This window comes from Seriola lalandi, unplaced genomic scaffold, assembly GCF_002814215.2.
Source record: "Seriola lalandi dorsalis isolate HSWRI2012SDOR001 ecotype SW California unplaced genomic scaffold, Sedor1 jcf7180002054577, whole genome shotgun sequence".
In the NCBI taxonomy this organism is placed as follows: Eukaryota; Metazoa; Chordata; class Actinopteri; order Carangiformes; family Carangidae; genus Seriola; species Seriola lalandi.
This window is the reverse complement of record NW_019525130.1, coordinates 1,678,852-1,701,499: the sequence shown is the minus strand read 5'-3', so window position 1 is coordinate 1,701,499 and position 22,648 is coordinate 1,678,852. Positions and strand designations below refer to the sequence as shown.

General features: G+C 40.4%; 1 protein-coding gene across 2 annotated transcripts in view; it reads left to right on the top strand.

The window, feature by feature from the left end:
• nova1 (NOVA alternative splicing regulator 1) overlaps window positions 1-17,983 on the top strand; it is a 25,313-nt gene extending 7,330 nt beyond the window's left edge. For both annotated transcript variants that reach the window (XM_023417703.2, XM_023417704.2), the window contains exons 2-4: window positions 157-300; window positions 9,321-9,487; window positions 9,852-17,983. In XM_023417703.2, coding sequence (XP_023273471.1) covers window positions 157-300; window positions 9,321-9,487; window positions 9,852-10,871 — 1,331 coding nt within the window. In that variant the 3' untranslated portion in view covers window positions 10,872-17,983. The remainder of the gene's footprint in view (window positions 1-156; window positions 301-9,320; window positions 9,488-9,851) is intronic.
• The last annotated feature ends 4,665 nt before the right edge of the window (window positions 17,984-22,648 follow it).

The following is a 22,648-nucleotide window of genomic DNA, read 5'->3' as shown; positions in this document are numbered from 1 at the left end:
CCCCAACCCCCCATGTATGCCAAAGCTGTTTGTTCCCTTTGTGAGTTTTTTGCTTGTTCAGAGGTTTGGGGGTTGGGTGCCAGTGTGGTGTACATGATGATGTTCAGCTACTTTACAAGATGTGACCCTTTCCCACTTTATGTGTCTCCCCCCCAGAGGAGGGTGAGTACTTCCTGAAGGTGCTGATCCCCAGCTATGCAGCCGGCTCTATAATTGGCAAGGGCGGCCAGACCATCGTACAACTGCAGAAAGAGACGGGTGCCACCATTAAGCTGTCCAAATCCAAAGACTTCTACCCAGGTAAGAATGATCACTCAGTAATTAAAATCGATGAGTGTAAATGACGTTTATATACATATACATATATATATATATATATATACATATATATGTATATAAAGGAGAGGAGGGGTCTGACTCATCATCCAGCTGAAGCAGTGGTGGTTTGATGAGAGCGAGCATCTGATATTTCCTCTTCATTTGGCTTTCCATGAATAATTGCATTACGTTTTAATCACATACCAATCATGAACACTGAACTTGATTATCCTTATGTCCTTGAGGGACTGAACATACATGTAGATGTTACTCCTCTCAGATGCTGCAATCAAGCCCCTAGGCAGTTACAGTTTCAATTAAGTTGCTGGCTAGCAGGTTGCACCGTTCGGTACAGGGTTCATGCTCCCATCTCTCACTTTTTCGAAGTGAAGTCTGCAGAGTTGCGCACGGCTGCCATTTTATTCCCACCAAAACACGAGTGCAAATTCTGTGATGCAGAGGCAACGCTGCGTACATGAAAAGCATTAATTGTGTCGGAGAGTTTCACTCAAAAACGGCAACATTAGAAGGATGCCCTCTCAGCTCGATGACCCTTATCACATGGAGGTCAAAGCTGAACCATCTTATGCTCCGTACACAAGTGTCTGATTGGTAGAGGACTCTGTGTGTTTGTCCTTCATGCCTCAGAGGATTCTTCAACCTGCTGAAAAATAACAGGTGCTGAGTGTCTCGCTGCTTATTAGGTCCAGATGTTTTCTGTGATAACTCATGCAAATAATCCCTGTGTAGTAGTATAATTTTTACTGTCTACATATTTAGAATATATTAATACCTCTTTAGATAGGAAATAGTAGTGCAGTGCACATGACCTATGAAACATGATGACCGCTAAATGTGTATGTGAGAAATACTACAGTTGTTTTTAAATTATAAGGTTCACAGTCAGTGCTCTCATTGCCTTGAGCAACTCCCAGTATAAAATCGGAGAGACAGAGACAGGTTCTTAGAAAAGAGAGTTCTTAGCTTATTTTTATGTAGAAAACGATAATATTCGGTACAACAGGCAGGAAAAATGCCCTTCATTTTTCATTTTGACCTGTTCAGTCGGGAGTTACAAGTGATATATAATCGTGGCAAAGAATTACTGAGCACTGGGGGAGAGGAAAAGAAGGATGTGCAAGGCAAATATTTTTTCCCGTACTTTTTCTTCCACCATGTTTCTTTTAGCCACGATTAAAGCGCGCCTCTCCACACATGAGGCCAGCTCCGTTTGAGGGAATGGATTATGGATACTTCGCTGGTGTAGAAACAAATGAAGGGAGTGATATGTATCTTTATTTCTCTCTTTGGATTGTGGATGTGTTCATAGGCCACCACCTGCTCTGCCCATCCCCCTACTCATTATCGTGATGAGTGAGAAGAGGAGTTCAGGGAGAGGGTGCTGGCAAGGATTTGATTGGGTGGTTGTTCTGGCCCACACAAGTAAAATGAAACGACTGCTACTGTACACTGCACAATAGCTGAGAGTGCGGCTTTCTGAGAAGTCAACAGAAGCTAAACCTTTAAAAAAAAAAACTACAGCTTTTTTAAGTCTGACCAAGTTGGTGAAGTTTATAACAGAAACATATATACAGCAATGAAAAATATGGTCCTGAATTTTAGAGGCTGTTTTAGATCAGCTATGTCTGGATCAGGTGTGATCCGGGCCATTACAGCATGCTACCACTGTTACACACAGTTCACACCCCCATCTCTCATCCTGCGGCAGCAAGAGCACACTCCAACCACAGCAAAATCACACACTAGAGAAAAAAAAATCAAGGGACAACAACCGATGCAGCCATTTTCTTCTGCAGTCCTCTCTTTGAAGGCTCAGTCTGAGGCTCCCACCCACCTCACATCTCCCATCTGTCAGTGTAAGACATGAAACCATGAATTCAAAGGTCTTGATGGGAACTATACAACTGGGCCCTGCTGTGGCGGACTGAGATGGATGAGCGGAGATAGTGAAGGGTGTGGATGATGCATGATTGTATGTGAGCGAGGGGACAGGGGGGCAGGCCCAGAAATAGCCTGTTTCAATCTCTCTCTGTGGACATGACCCCTCTCCCAGCTGTACTCAAGCTGCTCCAACACACGCCAAGTTTCCTCTTTCCTGCTCCCCGCTCACTGTTTCTCTCAGATTTGGTTCCTGGTAGTTGGGAGAGCTCTGGCCAGATAAGATTACATCACACTTCTCTTAAAATTGTGTTTGCATGCTTCACTCCTAACACATGGGCGCTGGCTTTTCTTTTGGTTTTATTATTTAGTTTGAACCCATGTGAACTTTTGCATGGCTGAATGTCTTGAGCCTTCATAAGTGCAGCATGCTATGCATTCACCCACTCGTACCATGCATTCAGCACACACACACACCTCCACACACCTACTTACACACATCCGCATATTTAAGCAGCTGCAACGAGAGCCGTGGGAGTTCACGATTTGAACATAAACTTAGAAACAAAACTTTAAACCCTTTGCTTTGTGCAGCTGGCCTCTGGCCATGTACATGTATTGAGTTACTTTGTACAGCACAAACAGATGAGGTTGTTGTGATGTCATAGAAACACTGGGAGTATGTTTTCCATTATCTGATCATTAAAACATCAATCACAGTGTGTAACCTCACACTGGAAAACACCACTATTCCATAGAGTATAGGTTGAGGTGTTTCTTTCAAAAAATAGCAGACAAAGGAACTACAGCAAAACTTTGTTGTTTTTCCAAATGTATCTCTATATGCAGTATATACTCACTCATTCACGCTCCCTATAGGACAGCACCAGATCCTCCAGATTCACGTCTGTGTCTCCAGTGAACAACAACTCATTTCAGGTGACTCTTCCCAGCTTCAACCAGGAGCAGTTGTCGCACTGTAGTAAGATCCTGTTCTACTTTATGGTGCCAACACAGTGTTAGAGAGCAAGAGAGCATCTGCACCACAACCAAATAACTGCTGCAATATTTGTGATTGGAAAAGGTCAAATAATTAAAGGGGCACGCCACCAATTTTATACATGAAGTTTACTCGTCATAAGGAGTACGTGTCAGTCAGTGGAAACAGTTGAATGATCTCCTCTGTGGCTTTAGAGGGAGCTTTCCAAAGTCTGACAAAACAACTGTGATGATTGTTATATTGATTGATTGAGTGTGATATCGGCTTAGGAGGTGCTGATTTTGAAAGATGAGGGCATTTAGCAGGCAGGGAGGGTGTAATGAAAGATGCTATCCGGAGTTTTTGGAGCTTGAGTAAAAGTAGGAATGTCTTGTCCTGTGCTGCTTTAAACGTGACAGTTCTGTTTTAAATCTGTCCCCCATGTTTATAAAAGTTACTAGTAACTAGTTACCATTAGCAGCTATTCTAATCACTTTTAGCGCAAACAACTCTGGAAATGATAGCCTACATTTAATTGTTGGCTATATCCAAATCTTTATCCTCCAACACCTTAATTCATCTTGAGGAATCTTAGAGTGTAAAATAAAGAAAAACCTAAAATGGATGGGAACGCTGTTTGATTCAAAGCATCATTTTCAGAGCTCAAAGAGAAAATGCAACAAGTGAGGCAGAGTCCCAGGCTTCTATTGCCTGCCAGGGTCCAACCAGGGCAACAAGTCCTCAGACCTGATTACAATAATAAACATGCAGGGTGTACCAGCACTGTACCAGACTTTCGTCATCATGGTTACAATAATAAACAAGAGTCAAAGTTTGGTTAGGTTTAGGAACAAAAACTACTTGGTTAGGTTTAGGAAAAAAGTTCTTCCTCAAGGTTAGATGAGCTTTGTCGTCATGGTTACAATAATAAAAACACAGTTAAGGATGTGGAACATTTTAAAGAAACAATTGGTTTCACATGGGAAAACAGCAGCTTCCTCCTGTCTCAAAGTCCAGTGTTTTCTGGGCCTATCCATCCACCCCTGCCTCTGCCTGATATGGACGTTTTTTGCTCACTATTCTTTGTCAAAAAATAATAAAGAATTGCTCCTGTAATAATCATTACGGCCACTAGAGGCTGTCAATAAAAGGTAGCTATGGGTCGTACTAAGCTGGTGCACAGATGACCTATGGGCCCAGGGGAGTCTCAACCTGGGACAAGTTATCAGCAGTCAGTAGGTTGAGATGACCTTTTTGTGCTTACCTGCTAATTATTCTTAGTCACTATGCAATGTATTTTTGAGTAATGCAGTACACTAGTACACTGCACATTAAATCAAATTTTCACATGGCTTATCGTTTGAAAAAGAAAAACCTTTCTGGGTTTTAATTACTGCAAGCTGTGTTTCAATTCCATACTACATAAAGCTACTAAATTAATACATGACTTTAACATTTTGCACTAACATCAATAACTGTGACCTCAGAACATTACATTCAACGCCACATTGCAGAAGTTCACCATTAGCAAGAAGTTTTATCTCTGCCAAGGAATCTATGTTTTCACCCGTGTCTGTTTATGTGTCAGCAGGATTACACAAAAAGTATTGAGCCGATTTGCTTTGTAATTGGTGGAGGGATGAGTCATGGGCCAAGGAGGAACCTGTTACTTTTTGGGGCAGATCTGGATCATTTATTATGAATTTGAATTTTTTTCTATCAAGTCTTGGTGTATGGTGTTTGACACTGGCCATGGCAGAGGTCCTCGCTCTCTGAATGCCCTTCTAGTTTAATTTGTTTCTGTTTTTGTTTGTCCCTGGAGCCATCACAGCACCCTCCATCATTTGTAATAATTGTATTAATTTTGTGCAACCCCTCGATTTATGTTGTGTCCATGATCACCACACTGCAAAATGTTGCAAAATTAGCATGGATATGAACTTGCTGAAATTATTGCATGGTCTCAGTCACTGTACATACACCAAGATATCCCCTCATGCATCCGTATGAGTCAGTGTCACATGACCTGTTGTTTTCTAGTTCACATCTTTTTTACTCAACTCATCACAACTCTGTCTGTATACCATTTCAGACATAACTTTCTGATACTCGCCTCATTTGTTATAGAGGACGTCTGGTGATATTCGATATGTCAGCAAATGAAAAGGCCAAAACCAACAATGAATGAATCCTACTAAAAAGTATTGTCTGTGTATTCAGAGCCCGATTTATCTTATTCCTCTGTGCCACAGAGCCCCATTGTTGTCCAGAAACTATTAAAAACACATCAGTGAGCCACACTGTTGCACTGGGTGACAGGTTACTTCATTACCATAAACATGGGCACTGTAATTTATTATGAGTCAGTACCACATTGGGAACACCAACACTATCCTGCTGCTGTAAATACTCACCAGGCCACCAAATGTGTATTAATCCATTGGTAAAATAGTCCCCAATAAATGCACTATTCCCCCCTGATTGAGTAATGCTCTTTAAAAACTACAGTGGCCACCTGTTTTGGGATATTTAAAAAGTGAAACTATGTATTTGTGATGGGTTTTCAAAGATGTGTGTCTTCAGCAGGAACTAATGGGCTTGAGGCTGAGAGCCACAGACAGATAAGGAACTGAGAGCAATTCACTAATGCTTTGTCAGTTTTGGTCCTTTCATGAGATTTGTTGACAAAAAAAAAAATATCACCGCCAGCCTTAACCTTTAACCCCCCCTTAAAATTAGCAAAGATTACATATAACTTCAAAGAGCTCCAGTCTTTAAGATCTCATCCAAGCGTGCACTTTGTGTCTGTGTTCCTTCTAGTAGTAAAATCCCTGGTGTATTTTAATGTGACACAGACATCAGATCCTACATTACTACTGACATTACTAGTACTCCATTATGTCCCACACAAAGACTGTATATTAAGATGGATGTAGCCTCCGTGACATCACCCATAGGTTTCTGACAGTTTTGCAGCTCAGATTGAGCTGCTCCACTGTTGCCATCTTGGCAGTGACTGACTCCCACACTTAATTCCCTGCTAATCCAAAACTGGGCAAAGAGGTGGGGCGTATGTGGAGCAGAGGCTTCGGTTTATACCGGTTTGTGGAAAACATACACCCACTCACCTGTCACTCAAAGCAGCACGCTTCAATTATACATAAATTTAAACCTTAATATAATTTAAACAGGTGAGTTATATAAAATCTCACCCCATGTACAGTTGTCATGATGGAGGAAATTAGCTATAGAGACCAAAACTGTTATTTGTACCAGGCAGTAAACATGTTTATTTCTGCTTTAAAGTTGGGCATTTTAACATGAGAGTCTAGGGGGATTGACTCACTTTTGGAGCCAGTCACAAGTGGTCATTTGAGGAACTGCAGCTTTTATGTGTTGCCTTCATTTCTCAGCCATAGAGGTTGGTGCTTGGTCCCACAGTATTATGTTTCTGCCTTCATTTACAATTTACTGTTAAGAAACATAATTTGTGTGTCTTACAGTTTATTAGAACCAGGTACATGAAACAAACCAGTCTGTAATTACTGGCTTATTTCTCTGTGTGTTTACTGTCTTTTTTTTTTTTTAATATGGCAACAGTGATTGTTGGGAACTTTAGGATGTGATATAATGTAAAATTTTTCCAAGAGACAGTTTCTGATTTGCAGTATAAAATGGCATGCTTAAAAAGGATCCCCATGTTTAAAAACAGTGTTTCCATTTTAGAGAAGCATGCCATATGGTAACAGTGTGGCATGATGAATATATTCAGCAGTGGGAATTTCCAACAGAAATATTCCAGCTCAATTTGCAGTGTGAATAATTAGTTCAAAAATCTGCTGATGTGATGACAGTAATTATGGGTGATACTCTATGTGTCTGAATGAATGTGACAAAAGATTTGGCCAAGCTAAGGCAGATTTTAATCACGGAGAAGCTCAATCGACTAGACAAAAGTGTTGAAACTTTCTTACCTCAAGATCAAGATAGAAGACCTGAGAGTCACTGGTGTCTTGGGGGAAGCTGAAGGCTGAGATGTGTGCTCTGTGGGGCACTGACACATTTCTCTCCCCTCCTGCCAACAAGAGGACGAGCTAACTCTTACAGCGACTCAAAGCCCAGAGGTTATATTATGAAATTCATCACCCTCGAAGAAAGACAGTAAGCAAAAGCTGATGCAAGCAATTCAGGAAGTGAAAAGGGTAAAAGACTAAAAAATCTAAAACTCAGATAGTTTCATGTCCTCTTTGCAGAGTCTCATCAGTGACAAAAGTTGTAGTTATACATCAAGTTTTCTGCCTCAGGATAAACGATCCTACTGATGTGAGAGCTGCACCGTCACTGTTTGAAGACCATTCAAGATGCAGAGATGTTTAACTTTCTGTGCCAGAGGGGGGAGAGGGATCTCCTCATCCATAGATGAAAGCTGAAAAAGCATTTTAAGGATGTGTTGCGTCACTCGAGACGGCCAAGTTTATAATTCGTTGCACCTGCAGAGGGCGAGCAAAGAGGCAGCTCTAGTCGAAGAAGTCATTACTGTCTGAAAGTCCAATCTTTTTTTTTTGTGTGTGTAATTCATTTTTGTTCACATATCAGTTCTAACTTCCTCCTAGTTTATATTTTGTCTGTGTGTTTTATGTATTACACAATTAATATCCTTTTATAATTTCCTCTAGCACACTCAATATTAATAGAAACAATTGAAAATAAGAGTAAATAGGCTTCATAGGAGATAACACCCATTGTTTATCTTGTCTGATTAATTTTCAAACAACTGCCCCTGAATTTGGGACATTTTTAAAAATGGCCATTGTATCCATTGCCTTGAAAGCTGCATGCATGTGATTAAAGTAATGAGTTGTATTGTCATTTTGAAATGTTAGTAATAAGTGTGCTGTCATTACAAACCCACAACAGGTCAAGTGCCTGCACTCGCAGGCTTCGGTCTATCACTTTGTCACTTCAGTGAATGGCAGGCAGGTGCAGCACAAAAACACCAACAGGCGCCAACTGTGCTTCTGTCCGGAGCTCTGCAAGCCTTCATTTATGTTTGTTATTTCAGTAGACATTTTATTTTTGTTTGTTTTAGCCACACAAGTTGACAGTCAGAAATATGGTAAGATGTGCAGGTTTATTTAAAGCTATTATCGAGTACTTAAGGAAACAAAGGAAAGAAGGTCAGACGCCCTTTCCCCCACTTTTCCCAATTAAGAAATTTTCTACTGCTTTTCCTGATGTGCTTGAACTGACCTATTGATTACTTAAATCCATTCTTAGACATGTGTATAGTGGCATGAAGCCAATCCGCTCTGACTTTGACTAATTTCACTGAATTCATGCAGATACAAATGTGTGTCTCACCCATATCATTTGAGATTTAACCGAATTACAGATGGAAATGCCAATGATGAAGAAGAGCAGCGCTGCTCAGACACAAGTTCACCCCATTATCTGTTCTGTTTTACCCAATTAGTAGGGAAGATGTGACACTTTCCCTCTGTAAATGATCTGCCTCATTCAGATTTATGTCGTCTGTTAAGTCATTTAAGAAAATCAGCCAAAGAGCAGTCAGATGTTGAAGTGAGCAAAGGCAGGAAGGAGGGGGGGTGTTTTAAAAATCTTGCAAGGAAGTATAAAAGACTCGCTGTTGCATCACCTGTTTCCATGGCTCGGCCCCTTCACCATGGCAACGGAATGCCGGTTGGGTCGTCAATGTGGGTGTAGAAAGAAGCCCAGAGGAGGAACAAGTGTGTGTCTGGTCTGTTAGAGCTGCTAGGCAAGGACAGGCTCAGCATTACAGCAGTGAAAGAGTTACATCATTGAGGAGGAATGCCCCTCACCACCACCCCCACCCCCATGGCTCACTAACCAAGCACGGTTCTTTTCTTTCAGCTGTTTCTCTGTTGATTGTTTAAATGGAAGAAGCGAGGAATAGCTTAGTAATTGGGTCTCTTTGTGAAATGTCAAGGAACAATTTTCATTGCCAAGACATCTTAATATAAATGTAGATTCAGGTCCAGCCATGAGCAATTCCCTCAAATCTGTTCGCCAAGTACGCACTCAGAGCGCATTAGAGTAACCAATCACTTGTGTGTTTGTCCTCTTCCCCCTCTTGTCATCACAGGAACAACAGAACGCGTCTGTCTGATACAGGGTACAGTCGAAGCCCTCAATGGTGTTCACAACTTCATCGCGGAGAAAGTCCGCGAGATGCCCCAGAGCGCCCAGAAACCCGAGCCAGTCAGCATACTGCAGCCACAGACCACTGTCAACCCCGACCGTGTCAAACAGGTGAGTTACTGAAGAGTCAGTGGGTCTGAGGGGTCACTGTGTGGTAGGGGCAGTTCACTTCCAGGACACCTTGTTTATTAGTTGCTAGTCTTATTTGTTCTCTGGGCCATGACCCCCACAGTGTGGTAGGGTCAGGAAAATGTGAGGGTATGTGGTTATTTTTACCTACAGTCTTTCATAGCTAGACAGAGCCGTGTGGCAGCTGCAGCCTAAACCCCTGGGATTAACAAATCGCTGAGTAAAGCAGGGGCTGGTATAGTACTCTGACTCTGAGAGATATTCCTCTTTCTGTCGAACGTTTATGCTATTAAATCTGTCTCTAGTTACCTTTTATTGCTACTTCAATCTTTCTATTTCTCTACAGGCCAAATTGATCGTGCCCAATAGCACAGCTGGGCTGATCATTGGCAAGGGCGGAGCCACAGTGAAGGCAGTGATGGAGCAGTCAGGGGCTTGGGTACAGCTCTCCCAGAAGCCAGAGGGCATCAACCTGCAGGAGCGAGTGGTAACCATCAGTGGGGAGCCTGAGCAGAACCGCAAGGCTGTGGAAATCATAGTGCAGAAGATCCAGGAGGACCCTCAGAGCAGCAGCTGTCTCAACATCAGCTATTCTAACGTCTCGGGCCCAGTGGCAAACTCCAACCCCACCGGCTCCCCCTACGCCAACACCGCTGAGGTGCTGCCCAACGCCGCCGCAGCAGCCGCCACTGCCTCCAGCCTTCTGGGTCAGGCCGGCTTGACAGGAATGGGCGCCTTCCCCGCAGCCATGTCCAGCTTCTCTGGCAATGATCTGCTGGCCATCACCTCAGCCCTCAATACACTGGCCAGCTATGGCTACAACACTAACACCCTCGGGCTGGGCCTCAACCCTGCAGCTGCTTCTGGGGTCCTTGCTGCAGTAGCAGCTAGTGCTAACCCGGCTGCTGCTGCTGCAGCTAACCTGCTGGCCTCCTATGCCAGCGACGCCTCCAGCAGTGCTGGCCACCCTGCTACAGGCCTTGGTGGGTTCTCCCTGGGTTCTCTAGCAGCTGCCACAGGGGCTTCTAATGGTTACCTAAATGCTTCATCCCCACTGATGGCCTCCTCCCTATTGGCAACAGAGAAGCTGGCAGATGGGGCCAAGGACGTGGTTGAGATAGCTGTTCCCGAGAATCTGGTTGGCGCCATTTTGGGGAAAGGAGGGAAAACGCTGGTTGAGTACCAGGAGCTAACAGGAGCCCGCATCCAGATCTCCAAAAAGGGAGAGTTCATTCCTGGTACTCGGAACCGTAAAGTTACCATAACAGGGTCGCCAGCCGCTACACAAGCAGCGCAGTATCTGATCAGCCAGCGGATCACTTACGAGCAGGGTGTGCGAGCTACCAACCCACAAAAGGTGGGCTAAAAGGAAAAAGAAGAGGAAAGAAGGAAAGGATGAAGACAGAGATAGAAGGGAATTGAGAGGGTCACGATGAATAGAAAAAAGAAATGTCCAAATATCTGTTCAATATTTCAGTATCAAATGAGAGAATCACAAAGGAGGAGGTGGGGGAGACAACCAAGATAAGTGTGTGTGATATGTGAATGTGTTTTTAGGACTGACGTCCTGATGTTTTTTAAAAGTTTGTGTCGAGTCCTTTTGACGATGGTGATCAGAGTAAGCTGAACTGGTCCACTGCCAAGCTGCAGATTCAGGGGTGAAGCCGCAGGGTTTCACCCTCCTCCAAAACCTCATAGTTGTTTTATTTTTTCCTTTTTTTTTTTTTTTTTTCTTTTCTTTTTTGGTTTGGTTTGTTGGTTTTCATTTCGGTTGCAAACCTCAGCTCCCGGTGAGTTGAGCGTGTCAGATGAAGTTCCAGCCAGCTAACAGAGCTGTTCTACAAACCTTGCTCTTTGTATACAATGCAGACGGCATTGTTGACAGGGGACAGGTTTTATGACAAGCACCTGAGGTCATCTCAGTCTATGGGGAAGCAATCTGAGTATAATTTCTTTAAAGAAATGGCATCTATTTTGACATATGTTGAATTCTGGCTCATATCATAATTGAAGTTTCTAAATTTGGGTATTTTATATTTTCATCCTTTATTTATTGACATGGTCTCATTCAAACACAAATAGATTATTTAAACCTGTGAACGCAGGTTGATCTGAATGTAAAAACAATATTAGCCTATTGCTATTTTTTATTTACAGGGATCAAATATTGTGTTGCAGTGAAAGAAATGTATAACTCAAACCCAGTCTGAACTTCGCTGTTGCTGTCTGCAAGAATAGTTCAGGGGGTAAATAATCAATGTGAGAGGATAGAGGAGACACACAGGAATGTATAAATATATTTTACATGAACACACATAGATAATGCTCCCACAAATGCACAAACACTGAAACATATTTGCATATTCAGTCACAGCTACAAACACACAGAAATATGTTTGTTGTTTAACCCTTTCTTGGTGCTATAGGATTAGGTTTATATCTCCTTTACCATGAAATCAGAATCTCTCTGGCGACTAATCTCTTTACTTGATTTAAAAAAAAAAAAGAAAAAAAAGATGATGTGTCATCCAGCCATTAGTAGCCCATTGGATCTGACCCAGCCTCTCACCTAATGAAAAAGGACTGATTTCAGCATTTCATGATGAAAAGCAGCCCAGTCTTAATATTTCAAGTCCATCATCGCTCCCAAGGCAGGTTTTTTTGTTTTGTTTTGTTTTCTCCAGAAATTGGCCACACTCTAGATTTTACCTGACAATATTTTTGCCTTAGTCACACGTAAGTAACACCCAAGAATTAACGTAAAAGCTCAGACTACCTTGAAGCAGTGTCCAACCAGTTCAGTTCGCAAAGGGAACAAAGCACTACAAACGCATTTTGATAAGAAAAGCTGTATGAACCAATATCTGTGAACAAAGCAACTATTGCCTTTACATTAAGGGTACCAAATAGTCGAGAGACATACACTAATGAAAGGGAAGTAGACTGACACTTGAAAAGAAGGGTTGGACTCACTTTTTCTTTGAGCCATCCTTCCCAATTTGCATCAAGACGAAAAGAAAAAAAAAAAAATTCTGTAGTTCATCCAGGCAACATGTTAATGCTCACTAACTCTGAGTGGAGCACGTAATAAAACATAACGAAATGTTTTGGCATCATTGTCTTTTATGGGCAATTGTTTGTCTAATGCTGGGAGGCTAATTGTGTAGAGCATTTACAAGCACTTGAAGATTACCTTGGCTTCCTCCTGTGCTGCTATCCATGGTGTTCATCCTGAGTACACTGGGTCTCTGAAGACTGCACTGTGAGACATTAAGAACACAATGTAAAGCGTGTCTGTCCCTGCTTGGGATGTGAGTATATTTTAATGTGCACATCTATGTCACACACACACACACAAGACCCACCAATACTGACAGAAGGGACATCTCCACGGGAGCATTTATACTCCAGCGTCTTGTGATGTTTCTGTTTACCAGTACCAATGCACTGCACTTAAAGTAGCGGGCGTTTTTTCTGATCAGCGAAAAACCACAAATTATTCCCACCACATTTTTCCTGCACTGTATTCTCCTACGCTCCTATTACGTCCCCAACTCTAGAGACATCTTTCAATTGTCCCCCCCCATCAACCCGAGCTCGATGACCAGCTTCCTGAATACACGGCTGTGAGGGTTGGTGCTGAGTATAGCGTCCAAGAAAATCAGAACCGCTCCCGTTTTTTGGAAAATTTGATGAATACCCTTTTTTCTCTTTTCATTTTCATAATTCATGTTTGAAAGTAAATGGATTTGAACATGTTTGAAACAACTCTTTGTGTCTGAACATTATGCGTGACAAATGCAACAGTGAGCCTTTCTTCCTATCTGAAATCTTTCCTTTCACTACGTGTCTGGAAGGCTTCATCCATAAACTCCAATCTGGCCACTAGTGAAATCATAGCGTTAAGATAAACTTTTACTGCCCAAGATTTTAGCATATAAGAAGATACAAGCACAAAACAAGGGGATGTTTTATCAATGCAACTGGACTGCTTGCCTGCAGAGAGCTCTCCTTCAAAGCTCTCTGATCAATACATTGTGCCAAATACTATTTCTCTCTGCCCCTCATTAACTTTCCTCTTTCTCTCAACATTTTATTCCCCTGCATGTTGCTGTTTCTCACCGTTACTGGAAGTTCCTCCTCCTGTGTCCCAATCCCTGTCTGTGCTTCTTCCTACACTGTGCTCTCCCCCTCTTTCTCCTTCCTCCTGTCTTGTCTCGTCATGGGCGGTGTGCCGGGTGTGCTGCTGGTGGGAGTTATGCACTATAGGTCATAAGGGTATGAAAATATTTTCCCCAGGCCGTAGAGTTCACAAGGCTAAAATGCACAGAAAACACCTGCCTCCAAAAACTGTGACACCCACAAGACCAACCAGCAACATTAGCTCAAAGTATCAAATTCCCTCTATAAGAAGAACAAGTAGGATTTAGAAAGGTTTAGACGGTGAACTATGGCCTTTTAAGGGAAGAGAAAGTGTTGTTTTTTTCTCCAGAAGAAGGCAAATCTTGGTTGAATAAATATTCATACGAAGGCTGAACAAACTGAGCTCAAGTTTCGGCCTCTAAACAAAGCATAGTAAGGACAGAACGCATAAGATACAGCGAGAGTAAGGTGGGAACTTGTTTGTGACCTCAAGCCGAAACAATGACATCCTTTATGCATATCCTCTTATCTGAAAATGACTAGAATTCATTTCTGTGGAATACAATATGTCATGTCATATGATCTATATGTACTTTATTGTAGCTATTCTAGTTTGTAGTCCAAATGCAGTCCAGCGTTGTCGATACAATGTGAACTATGTTATATTTGTGTGGATGATGAGAGTGCCAACTAAGCCTGATTAAGATTAGCTTCGCGATTTGTTTGTGCATTATGATGACTCATCATCAACCGGTGGTGTCCATATTTCTGTCATTGATGATTTAGTTTGACAGTAAGAAAATGTAAAGAATATTGGAAGCAATATAGTAGCATGTTGTCCTGTTTTGTGTTTTATGTCTGTTGTATGAACCTTTGAAATTACTAAGATTTTGAATGAATAGGTTTACATGTACTTTTTGTAAGTTATGAAAATGCTGCTATTTGATAAGTAAACTATACAAAATATTTTAGTTGAAAAGATGTCTGGTCTGTTGATTAGAAACATGCTCTGAAAGGCTGGAGCATAAAACGAGGTGTATAGAATACTATACAGTATTGGTAAGATAGTAAAAGTAATAATAGACTCCATAGTACAACCTGTGCCAAACTAGACCTCTGCAGCTTCTGAAATTGTAGATGTGCGATCAAATGTTAGATATCAATAACTTGTTTAGAAGTGCTGATCAAGTGCCAATCAAACACTGTCTTTTAAGTTAAGAAAAGATAATCAAATACATTACTTAAGAAAACAAAGGACAAAGAACTTTTGTGCATTGTTTTATCCCATAGGTACATAGAATAAGAGTTAAAGATTGTGATTTTTATGGATCCATGTTGTTTTACACTCCATGCATCCCTTGTGTGTTTGTTTGACCTGTGGCTTAAGTACTGCTGTTTTCTCATAAATGTCTCTATAGGCCAGCATGGACTAAGCATAACATGTTATAAGCATTCATAACATAGCCATTAACAATCAAAAATGTGTTTGTGGAGTTAGGTGTTATCTTTTTGCACGTCTTCTATTGCATGGTATCAAAGTAAATTATGGAGGAAAAAAAAATTACAAAAATTTGCGAGGTGTCTCGCAACATTCAGAGACATAACACTGCATGCAGTCAAATGTAAAGCACTTAAGTTTACTCGCCTCATGTCAAAAAAAAAAAAAACTTTTTTTTTTTTTTATGTTGTGAGTTGGGAGGGAGCTCATTATTGTCATGTTGGCCCAAAAAAAAAAAAAAAGACACAGACACACACACACACGCATCTCAGATCAAATTCTCATCGGTCAAATTCATCTCTCTACACATCATCAGAGAAGATATTTTGATTTTTAGGTACAGTGAGGAGTATTAAAAATGTGAAACAAGCAAACGTGAAAATGTTATTCAGTGCATTGGCTCCTTGTGTTTTTTATTTTTTTGAATTTTTTTTAGGATAACCGGCATGCATTTCTTTTACAAACAGGTTGAACCTCATATAACCTGTCCCATGATTTTTTTATGTCACAGCTTGAAAGCCCAGATCTAATCTATGAATGTACCCATTTACTCTCTTTTTTTTCTTTTTTCTTTTTTTAAATTTCTGTCGAATGTTATCGGTCTTTAATGTAAATTCAGGGCAGGATTGTCAAATACATGTAGACTTAATATCTATCTCAATAACAGATTTCAGCTATAGTCAGGTAGGCCTCACACGGCCACAGTCATGAACCAGATATGTTTTAACACAACTTCCGATTCGCTGTCAACATTATCTTGTTTGTTTGGTGTTGCATAAATGCACTTTACTGATCATATTGGGTGTGAAATGAAGCAAACCATGTTGGCTTTCAACAGCTGATTTTATTGTTTTTTTTTTTTTTCTACCATTCTTTTACTGTTACACTAATGTTACTTTAATTTATTTATTCCCTGATCCTGTTGGGTCTCATGAATGATGGAAAGGGCTGGAGTCTCAGACAAAATAGGAAAGTAGCAACTGGTTCCCCACTCGAAGGCTTCTCCTTCACATTCCTTTCAGCAGAGGTTTGTGTCAATCACTGAGTGCTTTGTTTTTAACTAACAGGAGGGATATGTACACTTTTCTCATTTTTTTTGCATTGTCTTTTGCTTTAAATTACAAATTAGAGAATTTTTTTTTTTTTTTCCAGCTAATTTGTATCGAAGCACCAGGGTGAAAGTACTGGGGGGGGATGCAAAGCTCAAGGTCTGGCTGATATTAACGGTCAGATCCAAGAGACATAATCGGCACCAGCAAAATGAAGATCGCCTCTGCCACCTCAACATATTGAAAATCACAGAGGAAAACCTATTAGACTTTGAAAGGCCTAGTAACAAGAATTATATTTCTGTCTCATTATTTTATGTTACAAACCCCTGTTGTTGCATTTACTGCTTCACATCTGAATGCCAAACGAACTACAAATATCATTCCAAAAGTTGTCATGTTTGTATTTATTTTCACTCCAAATGTTTTCTGGATGTTCATCCGCCCCCACGGAGCCCGTTCACGAGAAGGCTGGGACTGGTTTTAAACGCCACAAACTGGCTCAGGCTGCTCGCTCCTCTCTTAAAACCTCTTCTACCTGAGTCTCACGCTCTCTCAGCCTACACGATATCACAATTTGTGTTTCATTGCAATGAGCACCTGCTACTGTGTCCGCCCTTTAAACGGATTAAGGTATTTCTGAGCCCTTTTCGTCTTGAGAAAATACAGGATTCTTGCCAACCAGACATGAGGCCATTTTTGTCTTTGACCCTCTGAACCTCCCATGAACATAGTTGACCTTCTCCATCCCCAAGAACTCATGTATGTGTTGGATTTTACACTACTTTTACTGTCAAAGTCTGTTAGGCTGTTCTTTTGTGTTCTGGTTACCTGGACTTTTCTGCAGGGTTGAACGCTTGCTTAAGTGTAAACTGAAGAAAGCATGCCAGTACCTTGCAAACATTTTCATGTCATTGTAAATTTTCTTTGGGGTTCGATTTTACTTCGTTTAACCTCTGTTCGTTCCATCTCAGAAAAAAAAATGGACTGACAGCATAAGATCATAAACTCCAACCTAAGCAAAGTGATGTTTTGTTGATTGGGTACATCTCTCTTGGATATTACTGACAGTGGTTCTGTCGTTCTGTCATTTGTTACGAGGAGAATCTGTGAAAGTCCACAGTGTTAACTACCTAAAGGGCTTTCTGGGACAGCATTTATATGTCTTTTAAAATGAAAAAGTCCTCTGAATATGTCTAAAAATTCGAGGAAAATGCCTTCTTGTGCCATTTTAGCAAAAGTCTGAAAGCTTTTAATGGCAAATATTTGTCAGCAAGAGTGCCAAATAATTCCACACTGAGCCAAAAGGCAGCCAGCCTACATAACTAAATGTTAGATCACAGGAATGGTTACGTCCCATTTCCACTCCCCTTGAAAAACATCACCCTAATTGTATGACGTTTGAGCTCATGTACCATTATTGTTATGCTGCCAGTCTGTTTTCTGCTTTTGTCAGAGAAACATCTCAGAAGCAGTATATTTTCTAAACGAATACACTGTTGATAAAAAAAGACAACAGCTACTATGGTGAGGGAATGAGAGGATTTTAAAAGTGTCATTGTTTTTATTATTAGTTTATTTGAACATTATTCATTAATAGATTTAACGGTAATGACTATTTAATGTAACTGTAGTACTGTGTTTGTAAAAGAAATTCAGTGAGTTGTGTTTTATGACTCGTGGACTACCAGTGAAGTCAGCATTTCAGTGTTAATAATTGAATTGTTTTTTAAAGATTATTTTTGCGACGGCAACAAAGAGTCATTATAAATGTTCATTTTAACATCACTTGTCTTCTGTTCCTTTTATTCTCCACCTCATCCCTCGACTCTATCACTTGAGCGAAAGGCTGAGAGTTTATATAATTGCTACCAACACGTTCTATGAATAGATCGATTTCTGAGGTGATGAATCTGAGCACATATTAAACAGGAACAATACTGTGTTTACAATGAGGAATCCAATAGAGGTACAACAACTTCGTGGTGACAAGCAGCATAAAATTCACACATGGTTCACATGGATTGATTTGGTAGTGAGGTTTGTTTACTGAGGGCAGGGTGTTAGACAATGGATACTACATGTAGTAGCTCATTATGCCGTTCAGCTTGAAAAGCTTGTTTTTGTTGCTTCAGAGTTGCAGTGACTTTGGTCAGAGCCAATCGACAAACATGAACATTTTGTTCGTGTTTGTAAAGCATTGAAGTGATAGCTTCAAATGTTTGTCTTCTCTGTGATCACATTTTGAATGTAGACAGTGCTCAGCAAAATAAACTGGAAGATTATGGGATTTTACAGGCTGAGGCCAATCCACTATTTTAGCACATCCACACAGGTTTTTTCAGTTATTGAGGCTGATTAAAGGGTATAGCTATGATGGGAGTTACCTGACCAAACTAATCAGACTGATAAAGGTGTTGTTTCACCTGAATAGAACTGGTGGAGGATGTCCACACACATACACATCCTGAGAGGAGGCTAAGTCAGGTAACATAAGTGAGAACACCTGTCTGAGTGTATATCATGAGAGTGGTGATATTAAGTTAAGCCTACTTTAAATTTAGCCAAATGAGAAAAGATACAAGACTGTAGCCGTGCTAGCAGCCGTGCTAACATGCTCACAATGACAATGCACCATCTTAGTTTAGTGTGTTTGCAATAAGGCTGAGTATCGTTCATCAGTTTCTATATACATACAGATAAAGATACCTAGACTTCGATACAATTGATTATCAATTTTTTCAATACCAATTTTATCAAATCTATTTTAACAAAAATAAAGTTACGACACAGTGGTATAAATTTTAGTTTTACTTGGTCTCAGCCAAACAGCCAATCACAAGCATTATTAGATCTTGGTCCAAGCATGCTGCATGCTGATTGGCTTACTGACGCTGATGAGAGTTTCGTTTACTCCTTAGATGTTGAATGACAAGGTAATTTTCGATCCTTGATAGTATCAAACCAATTCACTTCGTCCATAAAAGTATGTAAGTTCAACAGCCAGCTAAAACTTGTTCATTAGCTAATTAGCATGGCGTTCCTTTGATCTTAAAGCTAATATCAGCATGGTAACATACTCACATTGTTTAATGTTTACTACGTTCATCATCTTGTTTTAGGGTGTTAGCATGCAAACATTTGCTCATTAGCGATAGCATTAGAGGTTAATTTAAGAGTGATGTGAATGTCATTAGTTTTGCAGGTATTTGGTCTTAAACAGAATTGGAGATATTTTAATTTTAACCTGGTGATGGCACCAGGTGAGAGGTTCAGTGGGATATGAATGCCTGTGCCAAATTTAATGCTTATCTGTCCAGTAGTTGTTGGGACGTTGTACTCAAAACCAGAAATGTAAACCTCATGGGGGGACTGGTGGAAAAATCAGGGGATCAACAAAGTCATTTTCTGGGAAAAATTAACGTTTGTACAGAATTTTGTGCCAATCCATCCAGTAGCTGTTTCACTGGATAATGAAAACTTTGACCTGCTGGTGGCACTAGTGGAAAAGTCGGGGGATCATCAATGTTAGTAGAAATAATGGGGTCTGTGGATATCTCTACTAAACTTAATGGAAACCATTTCAGTAGTTGTTGAGATATTTTAGTGTTGACCAAAGCAGTGGATCACCTGCCACCAGCATGACAAAAAAAAAGAATTATTGTTTGCCCCTGCATTTTCCTCTGATTGAGCATTTCGACCACATTCAAACTCTCTGACAAAACCCAGCAGGGTCAGTGGAAACCTCTCAGTGTTAAAACCTCCTTATGGCAGGATGACGCACTACTCTATTCACAGCACAGCAACTCTGGGACTGATTATACTAAATATATATTTTTTTAAAAATCAGATTTAATTTGAGAATTTTTTGTCGCTGTGGCCAGGGAAGAACCTCTGTTATGTCAAAGGTGGATAATATGACTGACCGACATGTGATATTCAGTGTGAGCCAAGTCTAACACATGTAGAGCCGGGTTTTACGAAGTAATTATCACTTTAATGTGAATGAGATGATCAGCACGTCTTCTTGAACCAAGTTGACACTATAGTAGTATATGTGCACAAGTAAATGTAATCAATGAAAAATCATACAATATTTTATGAGCTACAATTAAGTTAGCACCTAAAAATAGAGATAAAAAAAAAAATCATAATACAAACTTATTGGGTACATTTCAGTTCTGCAACATGTGAGACTGTCATGACTTTTATATAATGACTAACACGAGCCACCCAGCACACAGCCATTCTTCCTACACTGATCGACCTTGTTCATTATCCAACAAATACATTCTTAATCTTCTGAGCTCAGCCACACAAGCAAGGAAGGTGACATCACAAATACAGGGCTGTAGCTATACTGAGATCATGGACACGGTATTTCTCCTGGGAATTTGTGTTCCCACTTTGCAGCCTCAGATGCAGTTCATATTCTGCGATTGAAATAATATGCACTGGTGGATTATTTCATGGTCTCTTCAGTTTTAGGATTAGTATGTTTAAATTTGACATTTAGACCAAGAGACAGAGATAAAATAAAGGTGTTTGGTGCTTCCCAACGAGAATGTTATTTCTGGCAGTTTTGTTTGAACTTGTGAAGAGAGCTCTTGCATTTAGACCATCAGTACATGCAGGGAACTGATGCCTTCAAATGAAAACGGGGAGCCCTGCGTTTATATACAATATGAACATTCAGTCACATCTGAGTATCCACTTCTGATGAGAGCACAGGTGCAGTGTTTTCCCTCTCCCCTGTCTGACTGCTCTGACTTCCCAGAGCTCAGAGATGAAGGTATATTGCTAATTTGATTTAGATACCTTTGGAAAAATCGTTAAATTCCTTCCTGCATACTTGTGGAATTCAGTGAAAGAGACACAACAGTAAATGGACTTGCCTCTTGTAAAGCTTGCAAACTGTAGCTTGCATAACAATCACCAGGATGACTGACTAACTCCAAATATTAGGCATATAACTGCATGAGTAAGGCATTGGAAATAGTAACAATCCTAAGGTCTCTGGTATTTGGGGAATTACTTGTTGCTAATTTGAATTGATAAAGTCTCCCGTCTAATCCTCCCCAGTTTATCCCTTCTAATGCCATGCCATAACAAAAATATTTGGAATGCTGATCCTAAAACTGCATCTTTCAATATCTGCCTCACTGTCCAATCTGTTTTTTGTTAAACGCCGTCCTGACATTGTAAGGGCAATAAAATCATCTCACACTGTCCATTGTGCAGTGACAGTGAAATCAAAACTCAAAATTTTATGCACATCCTCAGCCCATCCCATGTCTCATTTCTACCTTGAACTGAGGTGTAAAACCCTGCAGCAGTATACATTTAAGGCACATTTGATTCCTGCTGTGAGAGAAGGTAGCAATGGGCTTGAATGATAAAATTGCGTTGTCAAGGTAACAGGTTGTTCTGAAGACTGCAAATATGTCGTATTGGGGATGCTGCTATACAATATTTCAACCTGCAGCCTCTGCATGAGCTCTGCGTTTCGCTCCCTCAAAGTGGAGCAGGTATAACTGCAGATGTAATATGGTTTGCATTCATAATTCAGAGATATTTAATAGCCAGTCTATCTTCATCAATATTATTGAAATTATTCACTGCAAATCTCATTTGCAAAAGCAAATCATGGCTGTCGGATACCTTGAGGTGGCACAGTGATTTCTTTCAAGTGATGAATGAGGAAAAAGGTGGGGACTGCTCTAGAATAGAGATACACTGAGGCACCCTTTAACATGGCTCCTGATGTAACCATGGATACCTCTATTTCATGGATGGAGTAATTTTAGCTGGAGTGGGATCTGAAGGATAGATATCACTGTTTCTGCACTGCACGTCATATGTTATCACACATCTTAAATATCAGGTTACAGATATGTATATATCATATATATATATCATATATATATTGATAATATTTTTCATGTGCAGTATGCCATGTGATGATACTAAGACATCCCTGAGTATAATGCCCTGTTCAGTGATCCACTGACATATGGGATGTTTTGTTTGCAGAAACAATGGTGCATTCACAGAATCCAGGCAGGTGTCAGTGATGCAGTGGCTGACCGAACTGTATAATTTAGTAACCCAGCAAACTGCAGTTCCGACAATCAAGCCTATAGTTTGGAAGATTGTATGGATGAAAATGAAAAACATTCAATTTTAAGAAAATTGCACAGCTGACAACAAAAAAATCTAAATCATAATGATGAACGCTGTCATTGTTGGGACTTTTCCGAGAAATGCTGACATGTTTTTTATGATTCTACACCAGGTATTTAGGGGCAGAAACTAGAGAGATGATTTTAAAATTAACATTATTGCGAGTATAGCAGAAGCCATGAATTATGTTGTAAATTGACATGTTGCCATTGTATTTTTGAGTCCTGTTTTCCTGTGTGTGGTGAGAGAGCAGGACAGTAGAACTGAGAC